The sequence below is a fragment of the Pinus tabuliformis genome, chromosome J (assembly GCF_031772625.1).
Source record: "Pinus tabuliformis cultivar Carrire ecotype Pingquan chromosome J, CPIR1, whole genome shotgun sequence".
NCBI classification, from domain to species: Eukaryota; Viridiplantae; Streptophyta; class Pinopsida; order Pinales; family Pinaceae; genus Pinus; species Pinus tabuliformis.
The window spans coordinates 1370808434-1370834311 of NC_142295.1; the positions used below are offsets into that span (position 1 = coordinate 1370808434).

At 38.2% G+C, this 25878-nt stretch overlaps 1 protein-coding gene across 1 annotated transcript in view; it reads right to left on the bottom strand.

Moving 5' to 3' along the window:
- Positions 1-25878, bottom strand: part of LOC149232468 (uncharacterized) — a 314347-nt gene that overhangs the window by 164396 nt on the left and 124073 nt on the right. Inside the window, 2 exon segments of the mRNA XM_089379419.1 lie at positions 10789-11399; positions 11515-11943. Coding sequence (XP_089235545.1) covers positions 10789-11399; positions 11515-11943 — 1040 coding nt within the window.

A 25878-nucleotide genomic window follows, 5' to 3' on the forward strand; every position in this document is an offset into this window, starting at 1 on the left:
AAATAAATATTGCTAAAAACACAAATTCTGGAAATTTTTCAGAAGGCTGGAAATTGCAGAATTAAAAATCAGCAATTAAAAACAGCCATTAAAACACATTAAAACACTGATATTTTTGGTCAACTTGACCCTGGAAAAACCCCCTACAACTCTTGAGGAAAACCAGTTTGAGAGCTCTTCTTTATTTCTGAAAATTGTCTTTTTACAGTGAGAATTATTCAGCAAAAAATCAGCAAGCAAATTTACAACTTATCTCCTTTCCCGTGCCTCACAGCAATCTGGAAATTACAGCAAACAGGACAGCAATAAATGTTGTACGACCTCCGTTTTGTGTGCAGAAAAATCAGCAAACTGCTCCTCGATTTTTGTGCAAAAATCTGCCTTTCACTATGTGCTGAATCAGCTGTACAAATCTGCTCAACTGCTGCCTTGGAATGTGTGCCAAGCTGCTGTCTCCTTCTTCCTGCTCAGAAATCTCTCTTGCTCTCTTGCTCTCCTTCTCCCAATCTGCTCATGAAAGAATGAATGACCTTTTCCTCCTTTTCCTCCTTTAATATAACTCCAAGTGACTTTTGGGTGATCCAAGTGACTTTTGGGTGATCTCTAAATCCAATGGCTGAAATAGATTTAAATCAATGGTTGAGATTAAATGCTCATTTAAATCTCACTTTCTATTTTTTAATTCACCCCACTTTAATAAAGACTCACTTAGTCATTTATTTCCAAAGTCACTTTTCCTTTCTAATTTTTCATTGACTTTATAAAAGTCACTTTAAAATTAGACTTAATAACTTTATCACTTAAAGTCACTTTTAAATTAGATTTAACTTTATAAAATTATAAAGTCACTTTAGGAGAAAAATTAAATTCTTTTGGACACTTTTCCCTAGGCCAAAGATCAAAGCCTAAGGGAACCACCTGTCCTCCGGTACCAAATTTCAACATCTCACAGGTTGGTGCAAGATTCTTGATGCTTCTATTACTAATTGTAGCTTCCAAGGAGGTAAGATTACAAGATCACTTCTGGCGGGAGGTGCTACAGGCATCCTTTTTACTGCTTATTATAGTAGATCTAGTTCTTGAGAATCCTGTAGCTTTCTCTTGCAAGCTTGACCCTCAAATTAAGGCTTCTACAAAACACAAAAGCAAGTATAATCCTTCTTTAAAGGGCAAATAATGACATGACTAGTGATATGGAAAAGTTGTTACAGACCTGATATAAAATTCTAAGTATGGTCCTATTATCAGGGCTCCACCAATAACGTTATTCAAACCCAATATACTTGATAAAGTAGAGGTTCTCTTCTATCTTTTAAGGTCGACTTTTATATCATTGTATGGTTCGTCCTCCTTATATATATATGCTCAAGACTTTCATCCTTTTCCACAGGAATCTCAGCTTCTTCAAATACGGTGATTGATGGTTCATAATTGACCTTCCAGCTAGGCGTATAAGGCCTCTAAAAAACTCAACTTTGGTCTCTTTCTTGACAAGGGTCTTCGCTGGAGATTGAGACTGCTATTAGTTCACAAAAGACATCTCAAAAATGTGATTCCGTCATCTCTAGAGCAGAGTAATGAGGTTGGATGACTGAGTTAATGTGCAGCATAGATAGGAGCAGTGGCAATTGAAGTAGATGATAGCAGTGATAGTAGCAGCAACAGTGGTGGATGGCAGCAGTGATGGTTGCAGCAACAGTGGTGGATGGCAGTAGTGATGGTAACAGCAACAATGGTGGACAGAACCAATAGCAGTGGACATCAGTGCCAGTGGGGTGCAGCAGCAGAGGCTGCAGATTGATGAGGAGCAGCGTGTTGTAGTTGGGCCATTATTTGGATTGACTTATTAAAGCATGGGTTTCATGCTTGGGTCAATTATAAGTCAAGCCTCCATTGTAGGCTTTAGGTTATTGTCAAAGTCATTTATTGTTGGGTCAAAGACTCCACCATCAAGTCATCCTCTTCAGCAAATCATCAACTCTGCCTCTTCATCAAAGTCCTCAAATCAGCTTCTTCAAAGTCGACCTCAAAGGAATAATTATCAAGTGACCTCATGTTGGCCTAAAGGCTAAAACAAAGTCATAACTCTTCATGATTCATGTTGGCCCGTTTAGATGGGTATACCACTATATATACAAGCCTGGGATCTTTGCATTACACAAAAAAACTCATATCTCGCATTTCAGAGAAGTTTTCAATGATGAATTTTTCAGTGATCACAGTAAAATTTTCAGTGTTGCCAAGTTTTGTTGCCACCTCAGTGTTAGTATATTTCGGTGTTAACTGTAGAGATGAAGTCTTATCACAGTACTACTGTCTTGGTAGAAGAATCAGGTGTCATGTTATCTTAGGTCTCAGTATGAAGATCTCGACACTGTCTCCATGAATCAAGGTTGAGAACAAGATCTGATGACAGCGATAAGATTTCAATGCTGCCACGGAAACAAGGACTTACACAGTGATATCGATCAAATACTGAGATGAAGGATGACTTGATGAGGAGCAACGTGTTGTAGTTGGGCATGATGTAGTTAAGTAGCATGTAGGATGACATGATCACTTCATGGGGGGATTCGACGAAAAGAATGGGTTAGCTCTGTGCCCTTGTCCCCTAGGCCCTTTTTGGATATTAACCTTGGGTTCTAGTCCTGTAGGATCTCTTTTACTAACCATTTGGCTCTAGGGATGGTATTTCATGGGAACCCCCGATTTTGGTTGCATGATCCCACTCCCTTATCCGCTTATATTACCCTTTTTCCACTCATTATTACCCCATTCATCATTTCTCCCACCTGGGTCCACATTCCTCCATTGGGTCCACATATGGTTAGCTTGCCCCTTTTCCCTTGCCCGCACATGGCCTAGAATTATGTCCAGAAGTTGATGCAGCTAAAAAGAAAGATAAAAAGCATATTTGGCCACATTTAACAGGAAAATGTACCACAAAATGCAAAAGATGGGCGGGACAAACACATTTAAAACGTGAGCAAAAGCCAATACATGACCTCTACCCCATCATCATGGTCATCACCCTAGTTCCTACAGGTTCTATGAACCTCTTTCATCATATAGGTACCCATGATTGTCCCAACCCCTAGTCAGCAATGAACCGCCCTACCTTAAAACGGGGTATTCACTGTTATATCTTATATATCATGCTCTTACCCCTTGAGCCCTGAGCAATTAATCAAAGAAAATCATAAAAAGGCAAAAGGCATATAAAGAAGGGTGGAAAAATCAAGATCGGGGCACCTCATGTACCACAATTGTTCCCTCCTATACATTATAAACCCAAGTGTGGGCTTCCCTCTTATTAGCTACCCTTGTACCCCAGCATGTGACCCAGGGCTACCCCTTCTCATTCCCTACTTCATTCACCTATCTGTCACATGCCACCACCTTTTGAAGGATGTACCTTGAATATATTATCCCCTTTAGAAGTAGAAACCACCTAATAGGATTCTTGGTTAACCCCATTTGGAGTTTAGGAGACATTGGCACATCCCGAAGCCCATTATGGAAGGGCAGGCCATTATGAAGTCCCCACCTATGGTCCATGATTGGTAAGCTCATTTACTCGATTTCTCTAATGACTTGTTGTACTAGAAGGCTAGGGGACGCATTGGATCTTATGCAGGATTGCAAATGGTCTCCATCTTGGGTTTGGTCTCCCTATACAGGGTCCTAATCCTCCAGAGGGATACATTGGCACATGTCGGGTGTGCGTTGAGATCCATGGGCCTCCATATCAGCAGACAACACTCCATGGATCCCCACAGCTATTCAGAGATTGCTCGTGGTTCACTTGTTGGACAAGGAAGATGCACCTAATCCATCATGCCCAGCTAACCCCAGATTTGCACCATACACTTGGCAGATGAAGATGATCCAAGACTTGCACGATGATGTGGCATCACATACACCATCATCCTAGCCCTTGCAAGCAATTTACATGCATCTTCGATTTGTTTGGAGACCCATAAACCTAACCCTTAAATCCTCCCTTCCTTTCCCTAGAAGACATTGTACCTTGCTTAGAAAGCAAACAAGCCTTATCTTTATAACTCTTCCAGAAAAGGGATTGGTTGTTATGAAATCAGCTCACAAAAAGATAGATCAATGCCTTAGAAATCAGCCTTTTCGAGGGGGCAACCTCCTTTACATTACACAAATGAACAATTCTTGGATGATACAAATGACAAGTCCTCCTTTTTATATATAGAAGTCTAAGGGGTCATAATATAATCAAAACCGACATAACAATAATAATGTAAGTGCACAATAATAACCATAGTGGGCTTCAATGGGGCACAATAATAACAATATGAGGACTACATGGGCACAATAATATAATAAAGGGGTTACACTAATAACAATAAGGGGTTACACTAGTAGTATAGGGACCCAACATGCCCCTCTCCTTCAAAAAGTGTTATCCTCAACGCTTGAGTAGTTTTGGATGCTTCTGTATAAAATTCTCATCCTTCCATGTGGAATCTTCAGCAGGTAAGTTCTTCCACTTGATGAGATACTCTAAAATTGATCGATTTCGTATCGGTCAATTTCTTGTTTTTGTGACTGCTTCCGATTCCAATATGATTTTCCTTCCTCATCAAGTTTTGGCCATATTGTTTGAACTGGGATCTTCTCACCTATAACCTTTTTTAAGCATGAAACATGGAAAACTGGATGCACTCAGGAAGATGCAGGAAGCTCCAATTGTATGCCATAGTACCAATCATTTGTAACACCTTGTACGGACTATAATACTTCGGTCATAATTTATTATCCTTCTTAGCTTGCTTGAGGGACATTTGTTTGTATGGTTGTAGTCGTAGAAATACCCAGTTACCTACATCAAAACTTCTTTTGTTACGATGTTGATCTGCCTGTTGTTTCATTCTATTCTTCGCCAAAGTGGAGTTATCCTTTAAAAGTTGGAGAACTTGTTGTCGATGCTCGATGTGATCTTTCACTGCTTGAACCTTTTTCTTCTTGATATGTGCTTCTATCTTGAGAGTTTGAGGAGTGGTAATTCCTGCTAATGCATACAAGATATGGTCGGATTCATTTCTTGATGCTCGATGTGATCTTTCACTTCTTGAACCTTTTTCTTTTTGATATGTCCTTCTATCTTAAGAGTTTGAGGAGTGTTAATTCTTGCCAATGCTTTAAAAGATATGGTCGGATTCATTTCTGCTTTCTCTGGGTTGGTTCTTGGTGTATATCCTCTTCTTTTGACGTTTCTTGATCATTTTCTTCCTCCTCTTCACAATCTATGTAAAATAATTTCTTCTTATGACCTTTGGTGTATTTGCTATCACAAATGTAACAAAGCCCTTTTTCTCTTTTTTCTTCCAATCGTTTTGGTGTAAACCTTGTAGGTTGTGGAAGGCTAGGCGCAAAAACACTTCCATATTTATATTTGTGAGTTGTAGGATTCCTTGTTTCCAAAATTCCACTTTCAATTTTTCTTGTCAACCTGAATGCCTTCTCCAATGAATCAGGTTCTCAAAGACGAACCTCATGTTGAATGTTATCCTTTAAAGTCCCTATGAAGACATCAATCCTTTGCTTCTCTGGAATATCATTTACCCTTATATTCAATTTTTGGAAGTCTTCAATGTGCTTTGTCATTGAACCCTTTTGTTTGAGATTTATCAATTGGCTAAAGAAGGTGTTTCTCTTTGTATCGTCATAATGTGCTATTATTCCCTCCGTGAAAATTGACCAAGTGACGAATGGTTTACGAGAACCGAGTCCTTTATACCATAAAAATTGATTTGATTTTAAATATAAAGATGCAATATGTACCTTTTGTAACAGTTGTACATCATGTAGATCAAAATATTGCTCCATCTGTAGTATCCAATTTACCAGATCCTTGCCATCAAACTTCCTCATATCGCCTTTTCTTGATTTTAGGAGCTCAATCTTGAAACGATTGTAACTCTGTAATTTCGGATCTCCAAGTTCTGAAATTGCGTCCTGTGGTAGCTCTCTGAGTCCTCTTTCTAACCCCACCAGTCTTATCAATATTGGATTCTTCAAGAAAGAGTTATGCCAAATCTCCTACGATGACCTGATTATAGACTAGTTCAGTAGAGCAAACTTGTACGACCTGCCACATGTCACTGTTTCGACCTTCAGACCTGAAAACAATACACAGAAAAGTAAAGTCCGTCCTCTTTCTATAAATACTGACGAAATTTCAATCTAATGCTCAGATATAAAGTTATGACAATTTTCCCAAGGTCACCTGTTTGGGATGTAATTCGGGAGCCTGCAGAAACCCTAATTTTCTTGGACTGTATCTCCAAAAATATAGCGAAACAATATCTAAAATCTGGGCCTGAGCTTCACCAAGATTTTGGCTCAAATGGGTTTTAATTTCAGAGTCTGAACCTTCGTAGAAAAAAACTTATAGCGAAAATGCCACGATGACCTGTTTGAGATGGAATTCTGGAGCTTTCAAAACCCTAACTTCCTCTTATTATATCTCCGCGAGACAAGACATGAAATTCGAACACGAGGTTTAGCGAGATTTCAGCTCAAATGGGTTGTTTTTTTAGCTTCTGAAACGTCGCAGAAAAAAAGTTATAGCGAAAATGTCACGACGACCTGTTTGGAGCAGTGAAACCCTAGAATCCAAAGCTCTAATACCAAATGTTATGAAGCCAGCTCACAAAAAGATAGAAAAGATAGATCAACGCCTTAGAAATCAGCCTCTTCGAGGGGGCAACCTCCTTTACATTACACAAATGAACAATTCTTGGATGATACAAATGACAAGTCCTCCTTTCTATATATAGGAGTCTAAGGGGTCATAATATAATCAGAACCGACATAACAATAATAATGTAAGGGCACAACAATAACAATAGTGAGCTTCTATGAGGCACAATAATAACAATATGGGGACTACATGGGCACAACAATATAATAAGGGCGTTGCACTAATAACAATAAGGGGTTACACTAGCAGTATAGGGACCTAACATTATTAGGGTCACCCCCATCATCTAATTAACTTATCCTTCATCGATGACTCCATAATATATTGGGTCTCCTCCCATTGGTGAAAGTCTGTAAATATAAGGGAGCTTTAGCTGAGGTGACAGTGTGCTAAGTCTCCATTTGTTGCCCTTGGCCTAGCATTTTCCCTTTAGGGATCCCCTTTAGGCCCCCTGCTAGTTTGAGCGGTAACAAGCCCTACTAATGTTATTTAAAGAGACCCCCATACCTCAAATTCACTGACCCTAATAACTGGTGGTAATGTTAAATTCTTCAATTTCCATCCTTCCACTTAAATTTTTAACATTACCATCAATTGTTTTAGGATGTTCAAGAGTGGTTCCAACCTCATTGGATTTCATATGGAGAAAGTACAATTTAGATCCCAATCAAAATTCAATAGACTTAACAATTTTCAAGATTGGCAGGATTGCAATGTTTTCGTTGCATTTTGTCATGTATGAAGTTATGAAACTAGCATTTAATTAACAGCACCAAGCCCTAGCCCATTTATGTTCCTCGATGTTGGTGGAATTGATCTTTGAACTCCTTTGTCATGACCTTAGTAAAAGTGTACCCATCACTCAAACAAAATCACTAATTTGACATGTTAAGATTCTTCTATCTTATTTTAATAGGGTGATATTGATAGTGAGGAAACCAATATAGGCAATGATTTTGATGATATGTAGTTATATGTTGTAGCATGATTTCTTTTTGGACTTTAGAGGCCTTTTAGAGCCTCTTTGTTGATATATTTTTAGTTCGGAGATGGATTGCACTTGGTATTATTTTGGCAATATGCACCCTTACTTGTTATATATATGAAATAAATTGCACAACTAATGGCTTAGATTCATATGGAATATTTCATGTATTTCTTGGTTGACCAATGTTTTGGTCTGGGTTTTTCCAACTTTTTCCCAATTCTAATCTAATTCACATTTTTTGGGTTGACCAGTCTAGTTCTAATAACACTGCATGTGCCTCCAAATGTCGCCTAGGAAGGGGAGAGCTCAAGGTGATGTCATGTGCCATGCTAGAGCCTAGAAGTAATCCATTCATGTGTGAATATCATCCATAAAGAGCTCGGGCGTTGGAGAAAGGGAGCCCTAACCATGCTCATGTTAATCCATCCAAGTAACAAACCATGTGTAAGCAAGTTAGTGTGTGCCAAGAACTCTATGCCATAATGAAGCTAGCCAAATGATCAAGCCAATACAATACCCAATTAGCCCCAAAGTGCTAGGCCATTCCATCAAGGTATCCTCATAGTCAATCATCTAGCAAGAAGTGGAGACCAGAACATCAAATGATCAAGTGTAATGCTATATATCAAGTAAAACACCATCAAATCCTCTAGCACATCATCATACAAGAAACCAAATGAACGCCCTAACCATGCAAAGCTCTTTGTGATGAAAATCACAAGGGGAGTGAAAAAATTGACTAGTATAGGCCTCATGCAAAATAAAGGGTAGCAAACCTAAACTGGCAACAAAGGTTAGATGACACATGTCAAATATTAAGTGATAATGCACGAATGTGGAACGGGACCCAACCAAATCTCACTAAAGGAATTACAACCTCACCGTGATCTCATTGCAAATGGACATCTGAAGATGAGGTGATCCTTTGACTCCATCTCCTGCAAGTGACATGGAGATGTAATCAAAGGAGGAGATAGTTACAAGATCTATCCAAGCGAAGAGGGTGCTCATGGGACTCAACCCAAAGTTGATAAGAGCCAATTTAAACTAAGGGAGGTCCTGAGGGTGTGCATCTAGTTCTTGAATGTATACATAGGTCAAACAATAAGGCCATCTCTCAGCTGCAAGAAGTGCTCAAAACAGAAATCAATCTTAGGGATGAGCCCCTTAAGAGGTGCAACCCAAGTGACCTAAACATAATTTCTATAAATGTCCTCTTTGATTACATTGTTCAAGTCCTATTTGTGGCCCAAAGCATCTAGGGAGTCCCTAAAAGGGAGGAGGTGGTCAAGAGAGATAGCCACAAACTAAAGTAACTTGCAGGCCTTACAAAATCAACAATAAACCAGCCCAGATAGGCTTGAAAAGGAAAGGAATTAAGAGAAGTCAGAAACATAAGGTTATGTAGCCCTCCCCGAAGCAAAATCACTAAAAATCCAAACTCTATGAAGTAAAGAGGCCAATTTGAAAATGGCCTGCAAGCATAGAGGATGTTCTTTAAACTCCACCAGGATGGACTGAAGAGAAATTCATTTGCACCTAATGATGTGTTGTAACATAAGGGATTGTACTTTATTTAACCCAGTTAGCTTGAAGCAAGCTACGGCTCCAAACCTCAGAGCCATAGAGGGCATGGGTTGGATGATCATATCCAAAAGGTGCATCTTGGACATGATGTCTTAGAAGTAACTCTAGAAACACAATCTCTCAAGAAAGGAAAGGGAGCCATATCACTTTCTGAATCAAGGCTGGAAAGCATGTCTCAAGTTGAAGAGAAAGTCTGAAAACAAAATCCCCAGATCGGTGTGCATCCTGGAGATCTCAATCTCTTTCCCATGGAAGTAACAGGAAGAGAGAGCCGACATTGATGTACTGAAGATCATTGCCTTACTTTTACTTATGTTAATTGTCAACTGTTGAAGGTCACAAAAACAGGAAACCGCGTCAAGTTGTCTCTGTGGTTCCACGGGAGGGGAGGCCAGGAAGATCACATCATCAGCAAAAAGAAGTGAAGGGATCAAAACATATGGAAAAGACAACCATCCTCGTCCCAAAAGAGAAGAATTGTTATAGATGAGGATTCTAGGAGTAAAATAAACTCCATTATGATGGAATATAAATCATTATAACAATAATTAATATGAAAGATAAAGGATAAAGAACATGTTGTATTGTAGCCACAACAATGGGCTACAAATATACAAGACAATGACAGACAGCAAGTGGTACTTCAGAATTCATTATAAACAAAAGTACTATGAAATTATTAGGAATAACTGAGGTTTTCCCTAACCAAGTTCAAGTAAATTACATACCGAAGGGAATAATGGAATGAGTTGAACTAAATATGCACAGAGCAAGCACCAGCAAGTCTTATCCTCAAATATTAACAAGGAATGCTCTTCAAGGTATCTTCTGAGAAATTCATTTGGAATACAGCAAACTCCTTTTGGAAGTTCTTTTCAATAATTATTGTGCCCTAGAATTAGACAGTAAAAATCTCATCTCAAATCAAGAAGCAATTAGTTCTATTATATATTGCCACTGTAAAAAGTTTCATGTTTATGAATTTTCTCAGCATGAGTTCCCAAAAAACTAGGTTATAATTTAGTCCAAATGGAGTCAAAATATGACTTTAAAGTCACGAGGTGACTGTATCAACTAACACACATGAGGCAGGTATCATTAATAACCCAAAGTTCCAAATGATAAGAATGGTCCATGTTTCAATCATTTAGTAACCTTACAGGTATTGAAAAGTAGCTTGATAGAGACCCTAGATTAAGGAATTTGAGCCATTCTTTGAAAGTACAGAGCAGTATTTTGTGGCAAAGAGTTCCTCTATTATCGTATGCTTAGCTGGTGATAGTGATGGTGAGATCTGAGTTGGTAGCATTAGATTTCTCCCAAGAACCTTTGAATCTGTTATACTTCTTTCACAGACTGAACTGCTAAGAACTCTGCTGCAGCAAACTGAAAAACAATATTTTTTACAGAACAATAAAATTCTTTAATTCAGGACAAACAAAATGGTGAGCCTGCAAAGAAACGCCCTTTGCCCTACCTCAGTCACAAGAGGATGGGGTGTCAACACAAACTCCTCAAGATCATCTCCCCTGTCAAAAGTTTTGGAGCAGTTTGGGCAGTCTGGAAATTGTAACATGAGTAATGATTTCTGTTGGGCATCAATGCTTAAAGCAGAAATAACAGTTCTGTTAGATAAAAGCCCAAATCTTTGTCGTTCAGGTGGAAGCATATTATCCCTTGCAATCCTAGACAGATTAGTGTACAAAACTTTAAAATAGTTATACTCTTCTTGAGTGCAAGAAGATCCATAAAACAAGGCATGACTTGAGGAATGATCACTCCCTTGCCAATTAGTCACTACAGTTGTATTTGTTTCTGTCCCAATTGTGTCATTACCACAGCTTACCCAGTGTAAGCCATCTTTCCAAACAGTTGCAGAACTTCCTTCGCTAGTCTCACAAATTTCTTGTTCACTCACAAATCCATGGTTCTCAGTCATCATTAATGGTGATTTAGGAGATGTTTTTGTGTTCTTGTCCCTCTTTAAATTCATTCCTACTGATTCAATGCTGTTGTCACTCTTAGGCTCCAACTGGATTCCAACAGTTGACTTCTTTGCAACACTTCCATCTCTTTCCAAACCCTCCTCTGGCAAAGAAAGTGCATAAGTTTTGTCAAACACTTAATTTTCATACTGCAGTAAAGGAATTACAGAAAATAATAATAAACTTTTTCATTTTTTGGGTTAAAGCACAAGCCTTACCTTGATTTAAATTTGTATGATTTGTTTTTGTGGTTGTTGAGAATCTAGTATTTTTGTTATCAGCAGCTAATATATTTGGGACCCATCCACAAATATCAAAAAGGAGCACCGCGTTGTCTGTTGACTGTAGGAAAAACTCCAAATCTTCCAAAGTATTTAATTGTTTGAAGGGTAAATCACCAGAAGGAATTGACATAGCATGCCAAACAGAAGCTAATACAGTTTGAGCACTTAGTTTCCCACTATATTTAAATGGCACAGCCTCACGATAAAATACCAAATTCACTGCTTTGTCCCCTACCAATACATCTCCTAACATTTTCTCTACATTTCTATAGATTAACATCAACCTTAGCCCTTGGAATTGTGCATGCATATATTTCATGAGTTGCACTAGATCATTCCTGAGAGCTCTTGATTCTCCAGACCCTACAAAAAAAAACAGGTTGCCAAATCAGTAAAGGTCAGCAAAAACCCTCATGAAGTGGATATTAAATATGGGGCATCTGCCTAAAATCAACTTAGTACATACTACAAACAGAAGATAAATTAGTCCTGGAAAACAAAAGATAAGACAAGGCACACAAAGACTAGGAATCCTTTACATTGAGTTTCTGCAAACTGCTTTTGCCCAAGATGTGATGTACCATGAGGAGCCATTATTAAGTTATAAGAAAAGAGACAAACCCAAGTTGGATTTCACGATTATAATTATATATTGATATGATGTTGGATTTCACAATTATAATTATTAATGAGACAGGGGGTGGCTCAATATAAAGCTAATTTTTACTTATTTAATGCCATTCAAACCAATGTTGCATTAATCGTTATCGGGATTAAATCGGCGCGGGGAAAAAATCGGGAAAAAATTGTAACATACAAAAATATTCATTTTTTTCCATTTTTTTAATATCTAAAGCATCAACAACATAAAATAAATACATTGACACATAAATATGATAAAAGACCTAATATATAAGATGTTTAATATCATTTCTAGTGCCACATCACACATATCAGTGAATCATGTCCTGAATAGTAAGTCCTGACTCATGACTCCCAACTCAGTCTTAAAATATCAACAAAAAATATAATAATGTATCTCATATCATGAGTCTTAATGTCATATACAATGAAATGAACCAAATAACTAAAGTCTAATACTACTGATTTCCTTTGCCCCTTTAGATGTAAATGACAGATGTCGGTGGAGTTGGCAGTGGACTCTGCTGTGCTCTCAAAGCTGAAGAACTAGGAGCTACAGGAGGTAGACCACGTCCTCTACTGGTGACATGGGAAGCTTGGGTAGGTTGTGTCACCTCCTCCTATATATATATATATATATATATATATATATATATATATATATTACGAAAAAATCGTGATACATGTATTTATCGGCCGATAATATCGCCGATTTCAAAAACTCGCGATTTTATGATATAATCGCAATTAGTGCAAAACTGATTCAAACATCATAAAACATCAATCTCATACATTGAACAAGTAACACAAGATACATGAGGAAAACTGTTAAAATTTGGGTACTAGAGGACAAGTGGTTCCCTAAGGCTTTGATCTTTGGCCCAGGGAAAAGTGTCCAAATTTATTTTTTACTTTTCTCCTAAAGTGACTTTATAAGTGGTAAAGTCAAATTAATTTAAAAGTGACTTTATAAGTGGTAAAGTTACATTCTAATTTAAGAATGACTTTATAAGTGGTAAAGTTCCATTCTACTTTAAAGGCGACTTTATTAAAGTGAATGAAGAATTAGAAAGTGAAAAAGTGACTATGGAAATAAAAGGCTAAGTGGGTCTTTATTTAAGTGGGTGAGTTAAAAAATATAAAGTGAGAATTAAATGTGCATTTATTCTCATCCCTAGATCTAAATGAATCTCAGCCATTAGATCTTAGGGTAACCCAAAAGGTCATTTAGAGAATAAAAGGAGAAGAGAAGAGGAAAAGATCAATTCATTTTTTTCATGAGCATTTGAGAGAAAGAGAAGAGAGAGCAAGGAGAAAATTTCTGAGCAGTGAGGAAGTGAAGGAGAGCAGCAAGAAGATATTTCAGCAAATCTAGGCAGTAGCATTTATTGGCACGCATCCCAAGGAAAAACCGTACAGCAGGAGAAAAGCACAGAAATCGAGGAAGAGGGATAGCAATTTCTGGGCACATTTTTCGAGGTTGGTCGTACAACATTTAATGTTGTTTCATTGATGTAAAAAATTCTTTTTTCGCTGTTTGCTGATTGGCACAATTTTCGAGGTGGAGTTCAAGCATGGAAATCGAAATAAGTTGTAATTTGTGGTCGCTAGAATTTTCACTGTATATTTCAGTTTCTTTGTAAAAACATTTTCAGAAATAAAGAAGAGCTCTCAAACTGGTTCTCCCCAAGAGTTGTAGGGGGTTTTTCCAGGATCACATTGACCAAAAATCACTATGTTATTTTCTATGTGTGGCTGTCATAATTTTGTTGTGTTTTATTTCTGCAATTTTAGCAGTTGTGAAATCTCTAAATTTGTATTTTCAGAAAATTATTGTCATTTCAAAATTTTAGAATTTTTATCATGCTTGGATTTAAAACTAAATGCATTGAGTGATAAAGAAAATTGATAACCATAGTGGGGGTTGAAATTTCTTCATGGTATCGAAGCTTAGTTGGCTAAAAAGTGTAGTTTGGGATAGCAAAGTGAAAATTATAGCATGCTGATTTTTACATAGAAAACAGAAACCTTTACCACAAATTTGAAAATTTCCAGTGAAACATGTCTTTGGGTTTCAGAGTTGAAGACAGATTGGATGGGCAGAACAACTACAGTGCATGGAAGGAGAGAATCCAGAGCATCTTTGAGGAAGCCTTAGTCTGGGGCATTATGGTAAATACCACACAGGACCCAATAGTAGTACCTGCTAACCCTGTACAGTTGGCAGAGTTTAACAAAAAGAATGCTAAGGCAAAAAGATTGATTCTGGAAGGAATCAAAGACCATGTCATTCCTCATGTGAAAGGAAAGACTTATGCACATGAGATGTGGACAGCCTTGACCAGTCTTTACCAGAGCTCAAACGAAAACAGAAAAATGGTCCTAAAGGAGAAACAGAAGGCCATTAAAATGGCTAAGACGGACAGTGTTACAACATACCTCACAAAGATCACTTCAGTGAGAGATGAGTAGGTAGGCGTAGGTGACATCATTGCACCCACTGAGTTGGTGAGGATTGCTTTGAATGGTCTTCCCAAGACTTGGGATAATTTTCTGGATGGCATTGTTGCACGAGAAAACCTTCCCGATTGGGAGAGGTTGTGGGATGATTGCATTCAGAATGAGATCAGAAAGAACCATCTTGGGGCAGCCAAACAGGTGGAGGAGGATGACAATGTGGCATTGTTAGCAAGAGGCAAGAAGGGCAGAGCAAAGAAGCAAGCTTCCAACAGTGGAGGCAAAAGCAAAGGTAAAGGCAAGCAGCAGAACAAGGAGGACTATTCCAAAGTCAAATATTGGAATTACCAAAAGTTGGGACACTGTTGTTGTTGTGTGTCCAGAGAAGAAGAACAAGAAAGGGAAAGACAAACCCATGGCAGCTTCTGCAGAGATAGAGAGCTTCTCAGAGAGATTTGATCGGGAGTTTGGGTTCATAGCTTGTGAGGCCACTAGTGCAGGATCACCTGCCATACAGGTTCAGAGGGAGTGTGCATTCCCTGCTACTAGCAGAGCATCTTCTAGCATTTGGTATGTTGACAGTGGCACTTCCCGCCACATGACAGGAGTCAGAGAGTACTTCTCAGAGCTTTCAGAGGGTGATACTGATATGGAGGTAGTACTTGGTGATGACAGCATTGTTAGAGCAGTCGGTGTGGGGACATTGACATTTGATAGGGCACCCAAACCTCCCTTGAAAGTGTCAGATGTTCTATATTGCCTGGAATGAAGAAGAACCTGATATCCGTCTCAGCACTTGAGGATAGAGGGTATCATGTGTTGTTCAGGAGAGGGCAGGTGCTTATATATCCTAGGGGAACTTCAGCTAGAGAGATTGGTGTGTGCCATGCCAAGGTGTACAAGTTCTCATTCTAGCCCCTGATGGCATTGAGTAGCAGCACCCGAGACAGGACCGACAGCAGTTCTAGCAGTTCAGAGTTGTGTGAGATTTGGCACCACAGGATGGGGCACATGTATCATGGGGCCTTGAGTACATTGTGGGAGATCACCACTGGTGTGCCAAATTTCAATTCTGATCATCTTGATGTATGCTGAGGATGTGCTATGGGGAAGTTTGCCAAATCCCCTTTTCCCAGCAGTGACAGCAGAGCGACCAAGATCCTTTACTTGATGCATACCGATGTGAGTGGTCGGATGTCTCATGTATCATTGAGTGGCTATGAGTACTATGTTTTATTCATTGATGACCACTCCAGGAAGACCTGGATTTATTTCTTGAAGACCAAGAGTGAGGTCTTCAAGCTGTTTCAAGAGTTCAAAGCTCTTGTGGAGACCCAGACAGGTAGGAAGATCAAGGTCCTCAGGTCGGACAATGGACGGGAGTATACCCTTGGTGAGTTCGTTGATTTTTGTGTTGAGGCGAGCATTAGGAGGGAGTTCACAGTTCCTTACTAACCCCAGCAGAATGGAGTTACAGAGAGGAAGAACAGATCCATTGCAGGGGTTGTCAAAGCCATGCTTCATGATCAGGGGTTACCTTTATTTTTGTGGGCATAGGCCTGCAACACTGCTGTGTACTTGCAGAACAGGAGTCCACATCGTGCCTTGGGGAGTGTGACTCCGGAGGAGGCTTTTTCTTGGAAGAAGCCTGATGTTCGGCACTTTCGTATCTTTGGGTACCTTACATATTCCTGTCCCCAAGGAGAACATGACCAAGCTAGAGCCCAATACAGACAAGGGCATCTTTGTGGGTTATAGCGAGACCTCAAAAGCTTATCGGATTTATATTCCTGCATAGAGGAAATTGGTTGTCAAGCGAGATGTGAAGTTCGAGGAGGAGAGAGCTTTCAGGAGGTCACGTGAGTTAGAGTATCTAGAGTCACCAAACCCTCAGGAGCAGCTGAGTCAGTCACAGGGATCCAGTGGTCAGGGATCAGGAGGTACATCGATTCCAGTTTCAAGTCCATCAATGAGCAATGGCTCTCAGAGTCAGGTGGGTGGTTCTTCGGGCAACATGCAAGGCAGTCCGTATAGCAGTTCACAGGGTAGTCCACCAATGGACAGTTCGCACGGTACTTCAGCATCTACAGGCACATGTTCACGCATGAGGTCAGTTGACAGGCCTTCAGGAGTTCAGGCTTCTGATGATGATGAGGATTCTTTCACTTCGGTGGGAGAAGTATGCTCAGGGAAGAGGAAACCCAAGTAGCTTCAAGATACCTTGCGCGAGGCCACATCAATTACTGGGCCAAAGAGACAGGTTAGAGAGAGTAAACAACCTGAGCGGTTCTGCCAACCAGCAAGTCTGGAGAGAGGCCATGATGGAGGAGTATTCTTCTATTATGAAGAACGATGTTTGGGTGGTAGTTCCGAGGCCTAAAGGTAAATCAGTTGTTACTTTCAGATGGTTCTACAAGATAAAGCATGTTGCAGATGGCAGCATCGAGAAGTTCAAGGCTCGATTTGTGGCGAGAGGGTTCTCACAGGTAGAGGGAGTTGACTATGAGGAGACCTTCGCTCCCGTAGCTCGATATACATCTATTCGCTCCATTATATCGATTGTAGCAGAGATGGGTTGGAAGATCCACCAGATGGATGTGAAGACCGCATTTCTCAATGGCTTCATTCAGGAGGAGGTTTATATTGAGCAGCCGCAGGGCTTTGAGGTGCATGGGAAGGGGTCCCATGTATGCAGATTGAAAAAGGCACTCTATGGGTTTCACAAAGAGTGAGGTTGATCCGAACCTATACTTCATTGTGGTGGGTGAGGAGCCTCTCATTCTGGTGTTGTATGTTGGTGACTTGATCATCACTGGTGCAGAGAGACTCATTGAGGGCTGCAAGAGAGATCTTGCTTCAGAGTTTGAGATGAAGGATATCGGCTTGATGCATTATTTTCTGGGATTGGAGGTGTGGCAGGAGGAGGGGCATTTCTTCCTGGGACAAGGGAAGTACATTGTGGATATTCTTAGTAGATTTCACAAGAAGGACAGCAAACCCATGTCTACACCTATGATCACTAACTAGAAGAAGATTCATGCTTCTAATTCCGAGTTGGTGGATCCTACTCTATACAGACAGTTGATTGGTTGTTTGATGTATTTGGTCAACACTCGACCAGATATATGTTTTGCAGTTAACACTATGAGTCAGTTCATGTGTGAGCCCAAGAGAGTGCACTGGGTGGCTGCAAAACACATTCTTCGTTACTTGCAGGGGACTATGGATTTTGGTCTGGATTATAGACAGGGTGATGGAGTGAGATTGGCAAGGTACACGGATTCAGATTGGGCAGGTTGTGCTTCAGATAGGAAGAGTACTTCCGGGTGTTGTTTTGGGTTGGGTTCGGCAGTTGTGTCGTGGATCAGTTGGAAACAACAGTCAGTTGCATTGAGCTCAGCTGAGGCAGAGTATATGGCTACTAGTTTGGCTAGTTGTGAGGCCATATGGCTTCGCAAGATGTTGTTTGGTCTATTTGGTCAGGCATTGAGACCTTCAGTAATTTACTGTGATAATCAGAGTTGCATAAAACTCACGGAGAATCTAGTTTTTCATGACAGATCAAAACATATTGAGATCAAGTATCACTTCATTAGAGACTATGTCCAAAAGGGAGATGTCAAGCTTGAGTACATTTCTACAAATGAGCAGGTAGCGAACATCTTCACCAAAGCCTTACCACGGAGCAAGCATGTATACTTCAGAGACAAGATGGGAGTGGTGAAGAACACTTTCCTCGGTAAGAGGAAGTGTTAAAATTTGGGTACCAGAAGACAAGTGGTTCCTTAAGGCTTTGATCTTTGGCCTAGGGAAAAGTGTCCAAATTTATTATTTTACTTTTCTCCTAAAGTGACTTTATAAGTGGTAAAGTCAATTTAATTTAAAAGTGACTTTATAAGTGGTAAAGTCAATTTAATTTAAAAATGACTTTAAAAGTGGTAAAGTTACATTCTAAAACGAACAAAGTTCCTTCTACAAATTAATTACTCCAGAAGACTTGGAATATAAAATTATCCATGAGGATATAAATATTATATTAAATATGTGAATAAGAATAAGAATGAATGATTTACAAATGAGAACGAGAGCCTTGCTTATATACCAAGCAAGTGTCTCTTCATGAAGAGTCATGTCCTATTAGACATGCCTCTTCAACCTAATTACTAGCTTAACTAACTATTATTTATGATTATTATATTTTACATTATATTTATATTATTTATATATTTTATTTGTTACATTGCCTCCTTCCTCAAAAGGCTTTGTCCTCAAAGCTTGTTGATGAAAAAGGCTTGATCTCTTTTTCATCTTTGAAAGTCTTTTTGTCTCGGAATAGTCATCCTCGTCGATACAAGTTGATATGATCTTCTTAGCGACAAACAAAATTGTCGCACTGAAAAGGGATCAGACCATCCCAGATTAATCTTCTGTATAGCATTCTGATCACTAAAATTTTGTTAATGACTTGTCAGCATAAGACAAAATTGATGTTATGTCATTATTCTCTAAAACATTAATTTGTTGTCTACGGTTAGAATGGTCCTGATACACAGCTTGGTTGATTTGTCTATTCTCATGATTCGGATGTCGATATAAAGTTTTTAGATTTTCTTCTGGCGAAGATGTTGTTGAATTAGTTATGGAACATTCACTTGGGATGTCCATTATCTTAAATGCAACATCTACGTGTGTCGTTTCTTCAACTGACTTGTCTTCTTGAGTTGTCATATTCAGTGGATCGGTATTCGTTCCCTTGTTTTCAACTTGAACTGTTGTGACTGAAAATTTCGATATTTCTTCTTGAGTGACTTGTTCCAACTTATCTTTTAATGCTTTCTTATCCTCCTTAAGTTTCTTAGTTTGATTGAGCAAACTTTGATTATGGTTTCTCAGACGTAAAAGTTCTTTGGTTTTTGATTCATCAACCTTATTTTCAATGTTATGAATCTTAGGTTTTTCATCTTTTAGATCTCTGATTTGTTCTAATAAATTTTTATTAAGGTTCTTTAAACGTAAATTTTCCTCTTCTTGTTTTGATAAATGTTGCTTGAGTTCTTTCTTTGAGACTTTAGTCTTCTTCACTTGTGCCAGTGATTTTTTGACGTGGTCCTTGAGACGAGAAATTTCTTCGTCATTTTCCATTATTTCTTTGTAATGTATATCCACAAGATTTTTATGTTCGCGTTCTAACACTTCCTTGCTTTGTTGAATTTTGGCTATTTTTTCATTCTCTTGATCTTTTAGTTGCACTTTCTCGGTACACTGGATAACATCATTCTGTGGAAGTGATGATGGATGTAGAGAATCGAAGAAGGAATCCATTCTCTTTCTCTCCTCACCCTGTCACTCAATTATTGTAATTAATTGTTCTATATCTCTTGCAATTGATTGTTTTTGTTCCTTACTCAGGGATTCCATATTTTTTTATTTTTCTTCACTTCTTTTAACTTTGTATGGATTTTTTTTTTGTTAACTTATTTTATCTCCCCTTTTTTATATATATATTTTTCCAATATTCTACCTTAATGTGGATTGTTAAAAACTTGAATACCCTTTTATTAAAAAAAAGTACTCCTTTATGTTGTTTCCCTCTATATATGTATGTATTTCTTTATATTAAGACCACTTTTCAAAATAACTTTATTATCTTAAAATAATAATAGTTTCACTTCTTTTTTTAATAATAAATTGGTCCCTTTTTTATATACTTAAATACTCCCTTGATAACTTTTTAATGTCACCCCACTTAATAAATATGAAGGTCACGTCTTTTCAGATGACACGGTCACGATGTTCACAATACTTTTTAAGTAAAAAGTAATATTTATCTTTCACGTAAGAGATTTTGTATCCTTCTTTTTTTTTAACTTTTAAAATACTATGGGCTATTACCATGGGTTGTTGTTAAAACCTCCTTCAAATGTTCTCCACATAAAAAGTAAAGTGTATTCCTTTTCCTTTTATAAAACCATGGGCTTCTCCACATAAAAAGTAATATGTATTCCTTTTTTTCTTTTTCTTTTCTTTTTTTTTCTTTTTTTTTCTTTTTTTTATGGCCAAAAGCATAGAAAAACGGAGAAACTCCCAATATGTAGCGAAACGCTTCAAGTATGACAACAACAAGGTTGATTGATTTAATGGTCAAAGACTTGGATCGGAAAATGAGCCCTGTGCACTGGTTAAGCAACCTAGAGGACCGAACTCCTCTGATACCAAATGAAGCGAACAAAGTTCCTTCTACAAATTAAGTACTCCAAAAGACTTGGAATATAAAATTATCCATGAGGATATAAATATTATATTAAATATGTGAATAAGAATAAGAATGAATGATTTACAAATGAGAACGAGAGCCTTGCTTATATACCAAGCAAGTGTCTGTTCATGAAGAGTCATGTCCTATTAGACCTGCCTCTTCAACCTAATTACTAGCTTAAATAACTATTATTTATGATTATTATCTTTTACATTATATTTATATTATTTATATATTTTATTCGTTACACATTTTAATTTAAAAATGACTTTATAAGTGGTAAAGTTACATTCTACTCTAAAGGTGACTTTATTAAAGTGAATGAAGAATTAGAAAGTGAAAAAGTGACTATGGAAATAAAAGGCTAAGTGGGTCTTTATTTAAGTGGGTGAGTTAAAAAATAGAAAGTGAGAATTAAATGCACATTTATTCTCATCCCTAGATCTAAATGAATCTTTAGGGTAACCCAAAAGGTCATTTAAAAAATAAAAGGAGAAGAGAAGAGGAAAAGATCAATTCATTCTTTTATGAACATTTGAGAAAAAGAGAAGAGAGAGCAAGGAGAAAATTTATGAGCAGTGACGAAATGAAGGAGAGCAGCAAGAAGACATTTCAGCAAATCTAGGCAGCAGCATTTATTGGCACGCATTCCAAGGAAAAACCGTACAACAGGAGAAAGGCACAAAAATCGAGGAAGAAGGACAGCAAGTTCTGGGCACATTTTTCGAGGCTAGCAATACAGCATTTAATGTTGTTTTATTGTTGTAAAAATTTCTGTTTTTGCTGTTTGCTAATTGGCACAATTTTCGAGGTGGAGTTCAAGCACGGAAATCAAGATAAGTTGTAATTTGTGGTTGCTGGAATTTTTATTGTGTATTTCAATTTCTCTGTAAAAGCATTTTCAAAAATAAAGGAGCTCTCAAACTGGTTTTCCCCAAGAGTTGTAGGGGGTTTTTCCAGTGTCACATTGACCAAAAATCAGTGTTATTTTCTGTGTGTGGCTGTCATAATTTTGCTATGTTTTATTTCTGCAATTTCAACAGTTGTGAAATCTCTAAATTTGTGTTTTCAGAAAATTATTGCCATTTCCAGATTTTAGAATTTTTATCATGCTTGGATTTAAAACTAAATGCATGGAGTGATAAGGAAAACTGATAACCGGAGTGGGGGTTGAAATTTCTTCAAAAACTAATATGACATGTCCTCCTCACATATTTCACGTGTTGGGCAAGACACATGGGTGCACATGTCTAACGCGAATTTGACTCATGTCATGTTCTTAAGACACGAGTTTGACTAGTGTCGAACACAAGCCCTACTAGTGTCCTAAGATTTGGACATGTGTCCAATGAAAAAAGCATCTTAAAATCAATTTATTTTCTCATTCTCATGCAATTCAGTCACAGGTTTGGAGCTCTCACAAGTTTTGGGGTGCAGCTAAGGGCAATTAACGAATGTTAGAAGGGATTCCAAGTGTTGGAAAGTAGATTTGTTCAGGCCCTACTAATGCTATGCAATTAAATAAAAGTGACATTCTCCTATATCTTTCATTTTCATCATTTTCCTTAAATTTTTAACATTACCATTAATTGACTCAAGATGTTTGAGAATGGTCCTGACCTCATCTGATTTCATATGGAGAAAGTAGAGTTTTAGATCCCACTCAAAATCCAACAGACTTAATAGTTTTCAGGATTTCAAGATTGGGGGAATTGCAACGTTTCCATTGGAGTTTGTCATGTATGAGGGCATGGAACTAGCATTTAATTAAGAGTACCAAGTCCTCTATGTACTTTGATGTTGGTGGCATTGATTGTTGATGTTGACACCTAATCCTCTGCGATTGGGTGAATTTGGAATGTGAACAGTCATCAGAAGATGAACTGAGCAGTCACATCCTTTCTATATAACAATAGCTATCTAATGAAATAAATCGAATCAGTTTTCTGCCAAACTGGAGTTACTCCTGGCCTGACATGGTATCAGAGCCAGCTTCTTTTTAGCTCTTGTTCTTTGTAACTCCCTCCTGCATAGTCTGCTCATACTCTGCCCATGTTCTGCAGGCTGACATGTCTGTCATATCCCTGCGAAATCTCAGTCACTGTTTAATAATTTCGTTGTGTGTGAGTTCCATTTTGCTATGCGTTATACGCATGGATTCGTTGTAAGTCTCAACCCAAGCCTGCGCCTGCCTGTTCTTCTGAATACATAAACGTTTCATAATGTTTTAGCGCTGTCCTTCATGGTACTGCATCTGCTCCAGGTTCTGAGAAGTGTAAATACGCTGCTGATATAATCTACCTGCCATATTAGAGTCATAGTAACGTTGTTGAATCATAGTAACGATGTTGATATAATCTACCTGTCCCATCTCTGTTGAATCATAGTAACGCTATCCCACAGCATGACTGTTCATCTCCCGATGCGAGTAACGTTGTCCCATATGTTGAACCACCTTAACGCTGCGTTAAAATTTTTTTTGTGAACACCTCTGTTTAGTGAATAGCCTGAACGCCTCTGTCCAGAGCGATTAATGTCCAGATCGATTGGCATTTCGGCAGATTGAACCTACGACCTGCCCAGTACCAAACCGTATGCGTTAGTGGGTTATCAAAGCCTCTCGTTGTTCTGGTATTCTCAACTGTTCAATACGCCTCTCATTGTTCCGGTATATAGTATGCGTTATATGGTATCGACTGTTCAACGAAGCAGTAACAACCTGGTATATGGTATATGGTTGAGTGCGGAAGGGTTTTGCATTCCCATTTGCGTTGAATGTTGTATATTAAATGGTATATATTGATTGGAAATGGTGATCCCAAACATATGAATGGAGTGATATGAATGATGTATATTAAATGGTATATATTGATGGCATATCGTTGGACAGCACATCTTTTTAGTATGTCTTTAAAACGACTTTAACGCTGTCCCATATTTTAAAACTGTCCAGCACTTTAACGCAACCATATTTTTATTACTGGCTTCAAAGTCTAGAGAATCAAAGGGATTTATGGTGATTTTTTTAGTCTTTTTAGTGAACTTTGAAATTGTAATATCGTTGCTGCTCCAACTTTGTAGAGCTCGCGGTTGATGTCGTTGCTGCTCCAACTTTGTAGAGCTCGCGGTGAATGATTGATTATTTTTAAACAACCAAAATTATTTCCCAAAGAAATTTTTTGAGTACAATTTCACTGTATATCAGCAGAAGTTTTTTTTATCAGCAGAAGTAATTTTTTTACAGAATGCATTCAATCATCTCTATGGTAGGAATAGTTCTCACTGGCAAGGAGAACTATCCTGAATGGTCCCGGATGATAAAACACACCCTCATCTTCAATGAGTTGTGGAAAGGAGTGTGTGTCGGAGAAGGAGACAATGACCCAGTGCAGCCTACATCAGACAAAGAGCTCGTCATTTGGGAAAACAAGAATAGCAAAGCCTATGCATTAATCGCAGCATCTGTAAATGAAGAGGTGAGTCGCCATATTTCATCATATTCAATTGCCTTTGAAGCTTTACAAAAGCTGAAAGAACTCTATGACTCACATTCTGCACTTGAAGTTGTTCAGCTCATGATTAAACTCTTCACTCTTGAACTGAAAAATAATGATCCTCTTGCTCTTGCATCTGAAGTAAAATCTATAATGCATGATATCAAATCCACTAAGGTTGAGTTAGATATCCCTCTTATTTCTTTTCTCAAGGCACTCTATCCTACTTACTCCAATTATCTTGAATCTTTACAAGCAAATGGAAATCTTAAAGATATAACCTTTGACTCTCTTGTGAAAAAGTTTGCTGAAAGAGAGAAAGCAGAAGACAGCCCCTGAATCTTCTGAAGAGACTGTGTTCCTTGCTCATAAAGAAAAGCATCCTGCTCAAGATTCTACAAGAGGAAGAGGTGGACGAAGAGGAAGAGGAAGATACTTCAAAGGCGGGGGGGCAGACATTCTCAAGGAGAAAAGGCAGACTTCCATTGCATTCGCTGCAAAAGAAATGGATCACATGATGCCTCTACATGCAAGCTACCATGGGACAAAATTGAGCAGAAAAGAAACCAACAGAAAGGTAAAACTGATGATACAGATAAAGGTAAAGCACCTGAATCCGCTCACTATATTGAGGCACAATGTAACATTGGAGTATATGAAGATTTGTTTAATGCTTCACTTGCTTCTTCGAAAAATGATTGGTTGCTTGATTCAGGAGCAACCTGTCATATGACTCATAGAAAATATTTTTTTGAAGATTTCACTGATAATGTTGATGGAGCAGTATACTTTGCAGATCAGTCAAAAATCAAGCCATCAGGGCTTGGCACAATCAGGCTTAAATTGCCTAGTCTTCCAGACTTTATTCTGGATCATGTTCTATATCTCCCACAACTCAAGAGAAACTTGCTGTCCTTGGTCCACATCCACCAGCAAGGTCACTCCATTCATACGTTTGCTGGCAAACTTGAGGTAAGAAAAGCTTCTAACCACTCACTTGTCATGAGGGGAATAGAAGAAGAAAGGCTTCTCAAACTACAAGGAACCTCTGCTCATGCACAACATTTCTCATATATTTCTCATCATGAAGAAGGTACACTTCCATCAAGTTTATTATGGCATGCTAGATTTGGACATTTAAACTATGACAGTCTCCGCTTATTGAAGAAAAATGGTGTTGCTGGTTTGCCTACAATTCCTAGAAAACATAAGCAATGTGATGCTTGCATTCTAGGAAAGCATAGCAAACAGTCTTTTCATGATTCACATTCAAGAGCACATAGGAAACTTGAACTCATTCATTCAGATTTTTGTGGTCCAATGCCTGTTCCTTCTGCAAATGGAAATAAATACATCATGACATTTATTGATGATTACACCAGAATGTGTTGGGTTTATTTATTGAAGAACAAATCTGATGCTTTTCAAACATTCAAAAATTTTCATAAA